At 43.3% G+C, this 14,785-nt stretch overlaps 1 protein-coding gene across 1 annotated transcript in view; it reads left to right on the top strand.

Moving 5' to 3' along the window:
- The window catches only part of TXNDC17 (thioredoxin domain containing 17), a 59,405-nt gene extending 44,980 nt beyond the window's left edge, over positions 1 to 14,425 (top strand). The window contains exon 4 of the mRNA XM_085649898.1: positions 13,237 to 14,425. Coding sequence (XP_085506024.1) covers positions 13,237 to 13,305 — 69 coding nt within the window. The 3' untranslated portion in view covers positions 13,306 to 14,425. The remainder of the gene's footprint in view (positions 1 to 13,236) is intronic.
- Positions 14,426 to 14,785: the final 360 nt, after the last annotated feature.

The raw sequence follows: 14,785 nt of genomic DNA, 5'->3' as shown, positions 1-14,785 counted from the left end.
TGGGTTAAGTGAAATTGCACATTTCATTCCCCACATTGTGATAAAGTGCTTCCCATATTCGACGTTTGTGCTAGGAGCGCTGAGGATGGAAGATCTGCAATATTTTTCTATATTCAGAACCCCTAATGTGTCCCCTAGGTGTTCTGGGGGGTGGTCCTGTAGATATAAGCAGCGTTCTTATCAAAGGTGTTTTTATAAGCCCTGGTGTTGGAAAAATGACCCAAGTCATTTTTCCCATTGCAAATCCCCTGAAACGTAGGTTAACATGGCAAGAAGTTATTAACTAATACATCCTGCTAGGAGACTCCTAAAAATAGCATTCAAGGATTTCCCAGAATGGTATTTATGAATCCCAACAATATGGTATTGTTGAATTTCTTCTAAAATGTACAGACAAGAAGTTATAAGACTTTCTTGTCTGTTAGCCAAAAATCAGCTTTCCAGTTGTCTGTCATGATTGGTTAGAGTTAAGTGGTTTAGCCAGTCTCCTTTGAGGTGATAAAGAGCCCCTGGGGTTAGCCAGCTCTTCTGGGAGGGCAGAGTTCTGCTACACAGGAATGCCAGTGCAGGAAAAGGGGTCGTAAACAATATACTGCTATGGAAAGAGGAGACGGGCAGAAGATACCAGTTTCAATTAAACTTCTCCTCTTTTAACTCTGCCAGATGCTAGGCTTAAGGAAGGAATGAGCAGATGCAAGGGGGAGATAACTATGAAGATGAGCCATCCTGGAATTGTGTTTAGCCAACTTGTCTTTCCATGCTGGAAAATCAGCATTGATGAATTTTGGGGCAATGGTGCTCTCTAGGAGGAAATAGTGTCACAATTTGGAGTCATACCCTGGGGTGTTGCCCTGCACCTCATTGGACAGGAATGCCATCCTGCTTGACCCAGAGATCTTAGAATAAGTATCTGAGAGGGGCAGAGCCTGTCGGATCTGCTGCTTGAAACCTAAGAGGGCAAGAAGGGTCCACGCTGAGGAGTCTGATGTGCCTCAACCAGGCCCTGCACTCTGAAGACCGCTCCTTCTGCACCATCCAGAACAGCCCTGTGGACTTCCTTGCTTTAAATGGACTAAAGAGTGCAAGCTGCAGGTTAACAGAGCTCACCTGGAACATCACCACCAAGAATCCTCAGCCTGGATTACTATCATGTAGAGTTTTAAGGGTTTTGTCCAAGTGGATTGTGGGAACTGAAGTCCCAGTCTTTCAAGGTCCATCTAGGAGCTTCCAGACCCTTGGAGTAAGATTTGGACACTTTGGGACCCTTTGGGGAACTTCAGGAAAAAGTTCCATAAGTTTGGAGAAACTTTGGAAAAAAACTCCATAAGTGGACCGACTCGACCTTGCCAGCCAAGCCGGCGACCCTCAACCACAAGATGGTCTGCCGTCCAGGTTCATCCTGCTGAAAAGCTCCGGAGGTTCGACTTCCAGAGTATGACCGGGAGTAGGCTGAAACCCTCACCGAATCCCGCCTGGTGAATGGCATCGAGGGACAATGCAAGAAAAAGCTCTGTAAAAGATTCTTAAGTCTGAACGTTGAAAAGATGACCGGGACGAACCGCGAGAGCCAAGCCGCCCACCTTAAAACGCGAGTCGGCCTGGAGCCCTTGTTCATCCCGCTGAAAAGCTCAGGAGGTCTGTCTTCAATAAGTTTGACTGGGAGCTCGTCGCAAGGAAAGCCGGCGAACCATTATCGAATCCGGACTGGCTGAGAGCTTCGAGGGACCCCGGGAAGAAAAGCTCCAGAAAAGTTTCTAAGTCAGAAGGTAAAAGCTTTGACTGAGACCTACCGTGATGGGTAGCCGCTCATGACTTCATCGCCGTTGGCCTGAAACTTTGACCCGGTCTAGCGCGACTAGATGTCCCAATAGGCGCTATAGAGTTATATCTGCTATATAGTGCTAAATCTTTAAAAATTCATATATCCGGTTCCCTACGTTGGAGTTTTATTTTTTTGGTGTCATTTTAAAGATATTTTTTTTTCCTAATCTTATAAATTGGTATTGGATTTTTATTGCGTGTTGTATCCTAATTATTTACTGAATTGGTGCTTTTAAATGCTTTACATACCTGTTTTTGAAGTTAAGCCTGCCTGCTCGCAGCCAAGCTAAGAAGGGTTGAGCAAGGGAATCATTTTCTAAGACCTATTCTGAGCCCTAGACTGGGTTAGTGGCCTTATTGCCAGTGGCAGATATACATTGGCCCCTACTAACCATCTACTTTCCAACAGGTAGGGATAACCAGGACGGCATACCGCTGGTTGAAGTCTTTTTTTTAATTGTAAAGGGAGTTCGCGATTTGTTCCTCCACCTTTCACCTCCAGTTTAAAAAAAGCCTCAATATGGTGTCCCTCGGGGCTCAGCATTGAGTCCCATGTTGTTTAACATTTATATGGCCCAGTTAGGGAAGGCCATCGAACATTGGGGCTTCAACTAGTCTTGTATGCAGATGACACCCAGTTAATGCTGTCATTTCAGCAAATAGAGCACACAGTGGCAGAGAATTTTAAAGGTTGCTTGCACACGCGGTGGCCAACTGGATGAGTAACAGCTGGCTGAATCTGAATTCAGATAAATCTAAAATTCTGGTATTTGGCCAATCCACCCCCCCTTAACCGCCAAATTCGCTGGATCATAAATACCCACGCACTCCGAAACCTGATGCGAGAATTCTGGGTATTAAATTTGACGTTTCTTTTTTTTATTTTTTTTTTTAAGACCTCGAATCTGACCTATTATAGCGACGTGTTATGCATTGCTCAGATCATTAATAAAAAAGCTCGGAAATTACTTCCTGGACATACTCTGAAAACGGTGGTGCATGCTTTGATCCAGGTTGGACTATGCTGATCTGCTTTACTTAGGACTTTCCAGCTGAAACTTTTTCTAGTACAGAATGCTGCTGCTCATTTGTTTCTGAACTGCTCTAAGAGGTAATCTACTACAGAGAATCTCGAGCAGTTGCATCGGCTTCATGTTAAATTAAAGATCAAATTTAAGGCAATGTTACCTTCTTTTAGAGCACTTTGTCATAAAGGGCCTTTGTACTTGCAGAGAAGACTTGAGCTTTACACCCTGGCTAGGAAATCAAGGAAAGCTACGTTTCCCAGTACGTCATTAAGAAACATCAGGTTGTAGATCTTGTTTGGGCAGCCAAAATGTGTAACTTGCTTCTGAAAGTTTTGAGAGTACTTGATTCTGAGCTGGTGTTCAAATCAGGTTTCAAAACTAATCTCATTAGGGTTACCTATCTATAACTTTTAGCTGGTTTGAGCGCCAGAACGCTTCCAGGTGAAGCAGCTGTTGTGTTTTACAGTAGGCTTTTCATTCATTTATTCATTCATCGTGTTGCTGATGGTTAAAAAGCTGGCCATAGCATCCCATAGAATTAAAGAAGTACTAGAGAGAATTGGATCCAAGTCCGGCTTTAAGCTGAGCTTACCCAAATTAATACTACCTCTTTTTCTAGCCTTGACCCACTGACGCTTGCCTCTTTTTCTAGCCTTGACCCACTGACGCTTGCCGCAGTTCCTTTGATAATGTATTTGATACCATTTAGATATATTGGTATATATCTGAACCACAATATACCGAATGTGTGCGAGGCAAATCTGACCTTGTTGCTTGAGGGCATTGAGAAATGCTGTAAAACAGGTGTCTCCAACCATGCATGTAATAAGAGCTATTTATGTTCATTTAAAATCATCACCAGGTACTAATATTATTGAAATAGTGAACACTCGACCCAGGAGACCTGGCGAATTATCGCCCGGTATCCTTGTTACCTGGGATGGGGAAACTAACCGAAAAATTGATAAATACCCAATTGGCGGCATTTCTGGAGAAATACAAGCTTCCCCATCCATCCCAGACGGGGTTCAGGAAGGGACAAGGCACGGAGATGGCATTGTTGAGGGTGGTAGAAGAGGCCAGAAGGATTTTGGATGCAGGTGGCAGCGCGGCCATTATCCTTCTGGACCTCAGTACCGCCTTCGACGCGGTAAGTCATCACCTGTTGCTGGCGCGTCTTCAAAAGATTGGGGTAAACGGGAAAGCCTTGGAATGGCTGAGATCCTTTCTTGAGGAAAGATATTTTCAGGTGTTTGAAGGAAACAACTGCTCTTGCCTTCTCCCGTTACAGTGTGGGGTACCACAGGGGTCGTCCCTCAGCCCCACACTGTTTAATGTCTACATGGCCCCGTTGGCGGAACTAGTAGCTCCGTTTGTCATCCAGCTAATAAGCTACGCGGACGACACCCAGCTGGTGTTTTCCCTGCAGCAAATAGATGCCCCCCCGAACAACTTGGCTAATTGTTTGGAAGTGGTGGTAAATTGGATGCACGTGTCTCAGCTCAGACTTAATGGAGGAAAAACTGAGCTGATGCTTCTAGGAAAGCAGGATATTCCCGAATGTCTAGCTTGGCCGGCGTGTATGGGTGCCAGACCACCGCCCAAGTCGGAAATAAAGAGTTTAGGCTTCTGGCTTGACAACGCCTTGTCCTTCCATACGCAGGCCAGGAAGACGTCTGCAGTTTGTCATGGGATACTTAAATCCCTGCGCAAAATCCTGCCCCAACTTCCTGAAAAAGCAAGGAAAACCGTAGTTCAGTCCCTGGTTTTATCACGAATTGACTACGGGAATGCTATTTACCTTGGGGCACCGGTATCCACTTTTAAGACCTTACAAGTGGCGCAGAATTATGCTGCTAGAATTCTGACTGGAACTAGTCGGTATATGTCGGCAAAACCAGCACTAAGATCACTCCACTGGCTCCCGGTGAGGGAACGGGTGCGATTTAAATCCCTATGCATCACCTACAAGATCATGCATGGAGAAGGCCCCTCCATTTTGGAAAATTTGATAAATCCCTACAAACCCCAACTTAATCTCCGCTCTAGTGAACACAATTTGGCAATCATCCCCAGAATAAAACGAGCACGCTCGGGCGGTCGGCTCTTCTCTCTGCAAGCAGCAAGAGAATGGAATGCCCTCCCTTGTAATCTGAGGCAGGAACAGACCTTCCTTCAATTCAGGAAGAAACTTAAAACTTTTTTATTCCCTAGAAACTAGCTCGTAGTAGGAATGCAGATCGGATCAGCCCAGGGTCACTGTGTGCCAAGAGCGCTGGGATGCCTACGGGTAGCCATGCGCTATATAAGTGATATTACAATTACATTAGGCAAGATTACAATAGTGGCCACCATATACAAAATTACCAGCAGTGAACATCTCGGTGCATCAAGCACGGTTGCCAGCAGTAATGTAAAAAAGGTTTCGTCAGTTTGGAATGCCATTACATAGGTAATACATGCTTTCCACAGCAGCAGTGCCCCGGGCCCGAAAGTGATATTAGTAATAAGACCCCCTACATGATATGTCACTCAAAAATCATCTTTAAATACATTTGTAGAGGCACCCACTTTGCTTCAACGCTTCCAGTTTCACAGAGTGCACAGTGCGCTTGGACAACAACTGGGGGACGACTTAACGGACCTCCGGAAGTGCAAGAATTAACATACCTCATCAAAACAAAATCCTCCCGCAAGCTTGTCTCCAATATCTATAGACTAGCAATGTCGCAGAGAGCTAACCAGTATACCAAGGCTAGATTGGCCTGGCAGCGCGACCTGGAAATAACTATTGATGACGCCATGTGGACCTACTGCTGCATAAACACACAGCGCATATCTCTACATGGGAAACATAGATTGATACATTTTAAATATCTTAACAGAGTGTATTATACGCGATAGATGCCGGGCCACTTCAGCGGATTTCATACATGTAGCGTGGAGCTGTCCAGGTGTATACCGATACTGGGAAAATATATTCCGTGAGATTAGTGCAATAGCTGAGTTGGAGATGCCCCCGGACCCAGCATTGGCGTTGCTAGGCTACTCTAAAAAACTACCGAGGGGCAACTCGTTGACTGGTGGACTTGGACCTGCTTATGGCAAAGCGCAGAGTAGCAATGTGCTGGTTGAGGGGCCCCTTACCCACAGTAACACAATGGTCGCACTTTGTACTTTATTGCTGTATACAATCTGAGAGCTTTAGCGAATTGCTCCCTCCAAGGAGCAGACCAAAGAATTTCTGGAGGCTATACACCACATATTTGAAAGATAAGGGAGAGAGAACAGCGGCAGCGGGACAGGAAGTGGGACATGACCCGATAATGAGGGGCCGTTTCTGGGCTTTGCGGCACTTTGAACTACGTGACATACAAATAGAGCAAGGTTATTTCACGTCTGTACAGATTATCAAAGGTCTTGGGAAGACGTGGCCTTATTTTCGGAAGGAACCTGTGTTACATTGGTGAATCTAACATTGGCTCTGGGAGAAGGGGGCAAGTGTATAACTACACTGTACAGGACATTTTTAGCCACATTAAATGCAAGTCTCACTCATTTAGAAGAGGCCTGGAGTGACAATGGACACAAAAAAATTAAACCGGCTTGATAGTGAAAGATTTACAGGAACTGCAAAATCGTAACCTGGAATACCAAACTGACACTAAGCCATTATAAACGTAGACATGTCCCCTGCTCTGATGTATTTACAACCAACAGTATTTTCTGATGGGACTGTGATCAGTTTGTCACTTACCCCCTTGTCCACGACTGTTAGATATAGTGGAGTATAGTATCCTATAAGAAAGTGACCAAACTCTAGATAAAAATAATGAAGCTTGGCTTGCATGACTGACAAAGAGAATAATCCCTATGCTTTCAAGACAGCCCACCAGTCCAGTATTGAAAAATTGTGCACTAGAGTTGAGGAATTAGGTAACAGCCGAATGCGGAATCAGAAACTGACTACTATTCCTACAGACTGCGATATAGCTGTATGGGATCTTGCAGTAGCAACTCTGGAAGTATCATTAGAACATTGGAATGTTGGGAGCTCCATTAAAGACAATGGAGTGCTCCGGATAGTAATGGATGGTAGAAGCCTGGAGTTCCAACATTCCAATATTGTCCTACACAGCTGTTGCTGTCAACAAAGGCCTCACGGGGCCTGAGGGGATTACAGTTCCCTCGGGCTTTGTGAGGCCTTTGTTTTATTTGGTAGAACATTCTGCCCTCTAGAGGCGGAATGTTCTAATAGCCTTAGAGCCCTCTGTAGCGGGGCTTTACCGGCATTAAAGTTCTGCTCGGGCCTTTAATGCTGGAGCAGGCCTTTAATGGCCGGTGTAGCCCGCTACGGTGGGCTATGAGGCTATATTAGAACATTGGAATGTTGAGAGCTCCATTGAAGACAATGGAGCAGAAGCAGCCTGAATGAACTGGTATAGGCCCGCTGATTACTGAAGCCTCAGCACACGTAAATGATATATTTCTCGTCGTCTATTTCATACATTAGAATATGAGTACATAAAAGGCAAATCATACGACAGAATACAGTCTTCTTCTTGTCTTCTTTATTAAGACGTGTTCAGGTGAAGTATCAGCGTTACAGCCATTCACAGCCAACACGTGTTTCGTCGCAACGAGAGTGTACTCCCACGACTTCTTCAAGGCTGTGCAAACAAACAGATAAATGCCAACACATACCGTGAAGGTCAATACAGGAATTAAGAATCCACAGTAATCAACATTTCGTTTTGAATTGAAAGCATTAACAAAAGTGAATAATTGCGTGCTGGAAAATCGATTTCAAAAAGAGAAAGATAGGAACCAATAGGGGAATGATGACAAATAGTCTTGAAAGCAAACCAAACAAATGGAGAGAGAGAAGGCCCGATTGTGATTTGAAGTGATTGTTTTGTGAAACTTCTAATTCAGTGAAATATTGATAACACTAGTGCCGTCGTGAGAAGTAAGCGTCATGCCATAGCTAACCAAACGTGACTGAACAAATTACACCAAAGTGCTGAGGTTGAATATTTACCTCTCTTCGTATTTGTGGAAAATTCGGTTTATATAAGGAAAACAAATAAGAATAGTCTAATGTCAGAAAGACCTCGAACCGTACGATGGCAAGCAAGTCTTATGGTAAAAATTGACTAAGACCTACTTTAAATGTGGTTGTAATTCCGGCCCACATGGGGGTCTATGTTCAATGATGGGAACGAGGGATGTCACAGATCTGCCAGAGAGGTGTTCGTGTTCGACACTTCTCTATGAAAATAAGAGATATACGTGTCAAGATCAAGAAAAACTATAGTATAAACCATATTGCTCAAGACTCCACTCAAATCCGTAGCTGAAAACCGGGTCTAAGCCCCTTTCCCCCGTACCGAATAAACAAAAGCTAGTTACTCCAATAGTTCCACCACAGGCAAAACTACAAATAAAATGTGTAAAATCTTCGTATGCTTTATCTAAAACGCTTAATCTCAAATATATATGTTCAATATATCTGGTGAGATTCCTGTAACCATTCTACATTTACCCGGTATCTCTTTAAAGCCGTGAATCGATCCAAAATACAGGCTCCTCACTCTATACCCAAACTTGTACTCGTATCACTTTGGAAGAGTGACTACAATAGAAGACCGCAAAGCTTAAGTTCTATTCTCTCATTTCATCCTCCTGTTATAAACGTAGCTTCACCCTTACCTGGCGTACTCCTACAATTCTAGTGCCCTCGTCCTCAATCCAGTCAGCGATATGCAATCGTCGGGTCCGCCGAGTGTGGCAACTCGTACTACGAGTGTTTGTTCAACGTAACGAGGGTCAAGCCATAAATATATCCGGGTTGCTCGTCATAATGTGCGTCACTGCAAGTGACATAGAAAACAGACTCTATGTTATTCCAATGTCTCCCATCTTTCGTATTGGGATTCAGAACTTATGGGTGCTAAGTAACATCACTACTATATTAATTCTCTCTTGACAGTTGGACCATATCGTATGCAGTATGTTATTTATTATTTATTTAAAGATTTTGTAGAGCGCGTAGTAACCCAAGAGCATCCCAGCGCAATACATTCCAATATTGATAAGAATCAATCTATGGTCTATATATTCCGAAGTCGTGTGAGGGTGTCGAGTTAACGTTCCAGTGATCCTAAATTGAATATTCACCGATTTAAGATCTGTAGATGCCTAAATTCGCCCGTTGTGGATTCAAAGCCGGTCGCGACTTATATTCTAGTCAGATTATGAACGTGACTTGTACGTGAGTCGGCTGTATTAGTGCCGGTCGGTACATTTCTTAAAAGTAAGCAATAAGTGTCCTTGAATCTCTCCATAAGTTAGATCGAGAACTTGTTTGATACGCAAATTCAGCAGTAGTTCATAGAAATGTTTGACTATGTCCAAAATATTTAAACAAGTAGATGATAAACATATGGTGTTCATTAGCATATTCCTGCGTCTGGAAATACACACACAAAAAACATAAACATTTAGGGTCATAAGTGGAGTAAGCGGAGATGTAACCTTGCGTGCCACAGTTATCATCGGATTACTCGGCTAAGCATACACAATACGCCATTGTGTTTAAGTATATAGTTTGAAATAAAATATTTAAGAGTAAAGTATATAGAAATATAACCTTGCGAGCCACAATTGTTATTTGATAATTTAAGCTAAACATACACAATTCGCCATTATGTTTGGATATATCGTGTGTTGTGTTTATAGTTTCAGCTGCTTAACTGTGGTTGTCAGTACAGTCTATCTGCCCAAGAAGTAATGTAACTCATGGTCGATGTTCAAACCACATTCAGTACTTCTCATTTTTAAAATCCATAGTGCCTCCTTGCGTCTCAGTGTCAATTCCCTATTACCGCCCCGGGGGTGTCTGGGTATGTAGTCAATTCCATAGAATTCAAAATGCTTCATAGTTGTTTGTTTAGTGCAGATAGACATATGAGCAGCTATGGGGTATCTCATATCCCCATTCCTAACTGCTCTCATGTGTTCTCTGATCCTGTCTCGTAGTGGCCTGATGGTACTGCCAATGTATATCTTCCCACATTTGCACTCTATAGCATAAATCACGAATTTGGTGAGACATGTGATGTTGGTCCTGATTTTGTAAGCCTTGCCACCTGGGCCCTGAAATTCTGTGATTCTAGCGTGTGCCCATTTGCATGCTGTGCATTGTCCACAACCAGAAAAACCACATGTGTGACTAACCAGTTGTCTATGTTTCTGGGTGTGGGATAACTCGGACTTAAAATATTCTTAAGTGAGATGCCCCGCCTGAAAGTTATGTCTGGTTTGTCATTGATGTAGTCTCTGAGTGATCGATCTGCCTTCAGTAAGTTCCAATGTTTAGTGAGATTTCGTCTCAAGATCCCGGACCAGTCATTGTAGCTTGTCACCAGTCTGATCTTATTGTCCTGTTTGGTCGCCACCGTTTTTTCTTTCAGAGTATCTACCCTAGTGATCGTGTCAATTCTCCGCTCAGCCCTTCTTAAGATCTCCTGATTATATCCGCGATTCTTAAATCTATTAAGGGTACTTCTCTTGTGTGTTTCGAAGTCAGTGTTGGTGCTGCAATTCCGTCTCACCCTCACTAGTTCTCCATATGGGATCGACCGAATTTGATGTTGTGGATGTGAGCTGGATGCATGGAGTACAGAGTTACATGCTGTTGCTTTTCTGAATAGTCTACTCTGTAAGCATCCGTCCTCCACATAAAATTCCACATCTAAAAAGGAAATTTTATTCTTGCTCTGTTCCGAGGTGAAGTGGATATTCTGATCATTGAAATTTAGATGTTTTATGAATTCAGTGAGTTGTGTTTGGGACCCAGTCCAAATCATAAAGCAATCATCAATGTACCTTCCCCAGTATAATATTGAATCATTCCAACTGGTGCCCAATGGGCCCCAGATCATCGTCGCTTCGAACCATCCCATATAGAGATTGGCGTACGAAGGAGAAAATCTGGAGCCCATTGCAACACCCTGCTTTTGTCTGTACCAGTCACCTTGAAATAGGAACACATTATTGTCTAGTAGCAGTGTCACCATTTCCATCAGCATCTCGGTATGTTCCCAAGTGGTTGCTGATCTGTTGTACAGCATTCTTCTTACCGCCATCATCCCTGCCTCCCTCTTAATGCTGGTATGCAGCGCTGTGACATCCAAGGTTACCATGATCATCCCATCTTCCCAAGTGAAATCAGCTAAGGTACTCAGAATATGTTTTGTGTCCCTGATGTAGGACGGAAGGTTGACTACCATGGGTTTCAGAAATGTGTCAACGTATTCTGAGATTTTTTCTGTTTCAGTAGCAACTCTGGAAGTATCATTAGAACATTGGAATGTTGGGAGCTCCAATAAAGACAATGGAGTGCTCCGGCTTGTAATGGCTGGTAGAAGCCTGGAGTTCCAACATTCCAATATTGTCCTACACAGCTGTTGCTGTCAACAAAGGCCTCACGGGGCCTGAGGGGATTACAGTTCCCTCGGGCTTTGTGAGGCCTTTGTTTTATTTGGTAGAACATTCTGCCCTCTAGAGGCGGAATGTTCTAATAGCCTTAGAGCCCTCTGTAGTGGGGCTTTACCGGCATTAAAGTTCTGCTCGGGCCTTTAATGCTGGAGCAGGCCTTTAATGGCCGGTGTAGCCCGCTACGGTGGGCTATGAGGCTATATTAGAACATTGGAATGTTGAGAGCTCCATTGAAGACAATGGAGCAGAAGCAGCCTGAATGAACTGGTATAGGCCCGCTGCACTCAACATTTCAAAGTTCTAATAGACAGTCTTTCCCTCCCTCTCTAAAATTCATGGAGTGGGCAGGGGCAAGCGAAAGGCAGAGGCTATGCTGCAGGGCATACACCGGAGCCTCCCCACCACCCTGCTCCCTAGCTCAGAGTCGCTTGAGCATTGCGAGGGGGAATGCTGCTCTGCTCCCCTGTCTTGGGTGAACTACAAAAAGCAGATCAGCCAAGCCGGGGAGATCCAAATGCGGACTTCAGCCCCTTTCCACATCTCTTGCTGTGACTGTTCAAAAGCTAACAGCCGTGACTCTGCGCGCTGCTGTTAGCTGTGGAACATACACAGCAACAGCCCTGAACAAAGGCCTCCCGGAGTTCAACCCCCTCGTGCTCCGTGAGGCCCTTGTTTTACTAATTAGAACATTCACCCAGATGAGACCGAATGTTCTAATAGATTTATAGCCCGCCGTAGCTTGGCTAAACCGGCCTTTAATGCTGGGGCGGGTCTTTAACGGCAGACTATAAAGCCATATTAAACCATATTAATTAGCGAATGGAATAACCCATTTAAAATTTTTAACACTCAATAGCGATATCTTGAGGCAACTAATAAATAGATGCTCTACACATTTAATGTTTAAGCAGCATGCTGTAAATTGTACACACTGTACTGATATTTAATTATTTTGCTTTCCATTTTGTTAATTTGTTTGTTAAATGCAAATGAAAACCAAATAAGCATATTCTCCCCTCCCCCCCCCCCCCCCCCCCCCAACAAAATTAAGCCCTTTTGACCCTTAGTTCCGCCATCTTAGCATGAGCTGGCTGATAAAAGCTTGGTAAAAAACTGCTAAATATTAGGACTCTTCTTCTCCAAAACTTAGATGGATTCAGTCTGTATCATCTTTCCAAGACTATTGTGATGAGAGATGTGAGATCTTTAACTTCTTAAGTGAAGAATGGACCTTGTCAAGTCAAATATATGCATCTGGAGCCACTTGCAGAAGCCAAACTCTGGAGGTTTTCTAATTTTTCAGAAAGTTTGTCAGGAGGGGAAAAAGTTGATTGACAATTCTGATTTGTGCCGGGCTGATATATTGTTCAAAACTCGCTGCTTCAACTGTGCCATTGTTGATGATAAAAGCCATGAGGCATTCTTGAAGATCAAAGCATTTTTGTCTATGACCCCTTTGTCACCTAGACCCTTCTCCACCACGTCTCCCGCTGTGACTGCTCCCCTTTGCTTATGGGGCCCTTATTAATTATTGGAAAAGCCAGCATCGACAACAACACTCTAGACAAGATCACATTAATTACATGCTGGCCTCAGGTCGTCTATGACAATCATGACTCGTTTGTCTGACCCCATCCACTTTTTACATTGGTCTGTTATGTATTTGTTGTGCACTACCTTTATATAAAACGTCTACCTCAAAGAACAGAATTGAAAACATACAGAAGTAATATTAATCTTTATGGATGATGTGAGACTATCCTTTAAAGCTGTTGCATTCCTTTCTTTGTTACACATTTTGTGGCAGATTACATCTTAGCTTGTTGGGCAAAGCTGGAGGACATATACGGATGTCTGTTAATTGTGTTCTTCCTCTTTTTTTCAGCATGAGAAATTGGTTGAAGACCAATGTCTGAAGAAGGACCTAGTCCAGATGATGTTTTCTGAAGAGTAATGTTTCTACCAATGTTTTGTTTATATTACAGATTTTTGATTCTCAAATCTGATCAGTTAGATCTGAAAAACTGATCAATGAGCCTGCAGTTGTAAGTTCTTTGAGTGCTTCTTGATGGTGAACATGTTAATATTCACCTGCCAAATCCTTCACGGTGATGTACAGATGTATTTCATATCCTGTGCTATGAAAGCAGCAACTCTGAATAAGAGACAGGTCTTGCATTCTGCTTTAGAAAGGGAATGGTGTATTGCTTGGTGTACAATGTATAGCAAAAAGCCTCATAACTCAAATACAAAATATGCCAGGAACAAGCACATTTCAGAAACTGGTATCACACCTGTCTTCATTCCATTTTTAAATTGGGGTCAATGCTCACTGGGGAATCCTGATATCCCAACAAACCTATAAGGGTCTTATTTCATTCAGAGTATCAGCTGCCATATCTAGAGATATCTGCTACCCTGATAGATCTCTGTGCCTTAATAGGTGTAGCTGCCATGGCATCTGATCTGTATGCACTAAAAGTTTGCTGAGCAACTGGCATGTTTTATGCGACTGCTCAAAAAACGTGTGTGCTTTACATAAAGTTCCAAACCGTAAGTAAAACCAAATACTAATGAGCCTGACACCCTGGGAGTTTTCTCCCTGGGTTTTGGTTTGGGGTCATGTTACTTTTTTCTGCTGGGGAACTACCAGTCTTTCCCTGGCTGTTCCAAAGTACTTTATGCCATCCGCTCTAAATAGGGTGGACGGTGTGAGGTACTTACATGACTGCTCCAAGCCCATCTGGCTGTCGGTGTAAAGTTTTTGCTGGGGGACACATTACATTCCACCTGACTCCAAATACAGCAAGTGGCCAGTCTGGCAGACAGGGTAACTTGCCATTTTTGTGGTAGAGTATCCTGTCTGCCAAACTCTTAACGAGGGCCCAAGTTATTTTTAGAATCTTCAGCCTAGAAATGTTTCTATGTGACCACTGCACAGTTCTGTTTTTAAAGTTGTCCGTGCCGTATTCCCCTTATCTGACATGAATGTGAACTCCTATTTCCGAGTGTTGTTCAGTAATGTTTGGTCATTGTTGTCCTGATTGTTAAAATAAATTACTATTTTGGCAGAATACTCCTTAAAACTTCATTCTTTTGAAATCGTACGTGGCTTCCAGTCACCCTTTAAAATTCGTGCAAGCTGGCTGCAGATCAATCTGTTTATATGAAGAGCAGCTGTTTGTGACCTTGTATTTCTAACCTCTAAATACAGAGTTTTTTATACTGCAATTGTTTTTATTAGAAAATTGCTAATGCCGTAGTGCTGGGGAAGAATCAGTTACACGTATGAGAGTGGTTGGGACGTAATTTATTCTGTTCCAATGATATGGCTCATCTGGTGCAAAACTGATAGATGACTGTCTGTTTGGAATGTGGTTCTGACGACTATAGGGTTGCCAAGGGGCCACATGTCGGTGACGCCGAGCTTTTTA

This window comes from Triturus cristatus, chromosome 3_2 (genome assembly GCF_964204655.1).
Source record: "Triturus cristatus chromosome 3_2, aTriCri1.1, whole genome shotgun sequence".
In the NCBI taxonomy this organism is placed as follows: Eukaryota; Metazoa; Chordata; class Amphibia; order Caudata; family Salamandridae; genus Triturus; species Triturus cristatus.
This window is presented reverse-complemented; position numbering and strand designations above follow the sequence as displayed.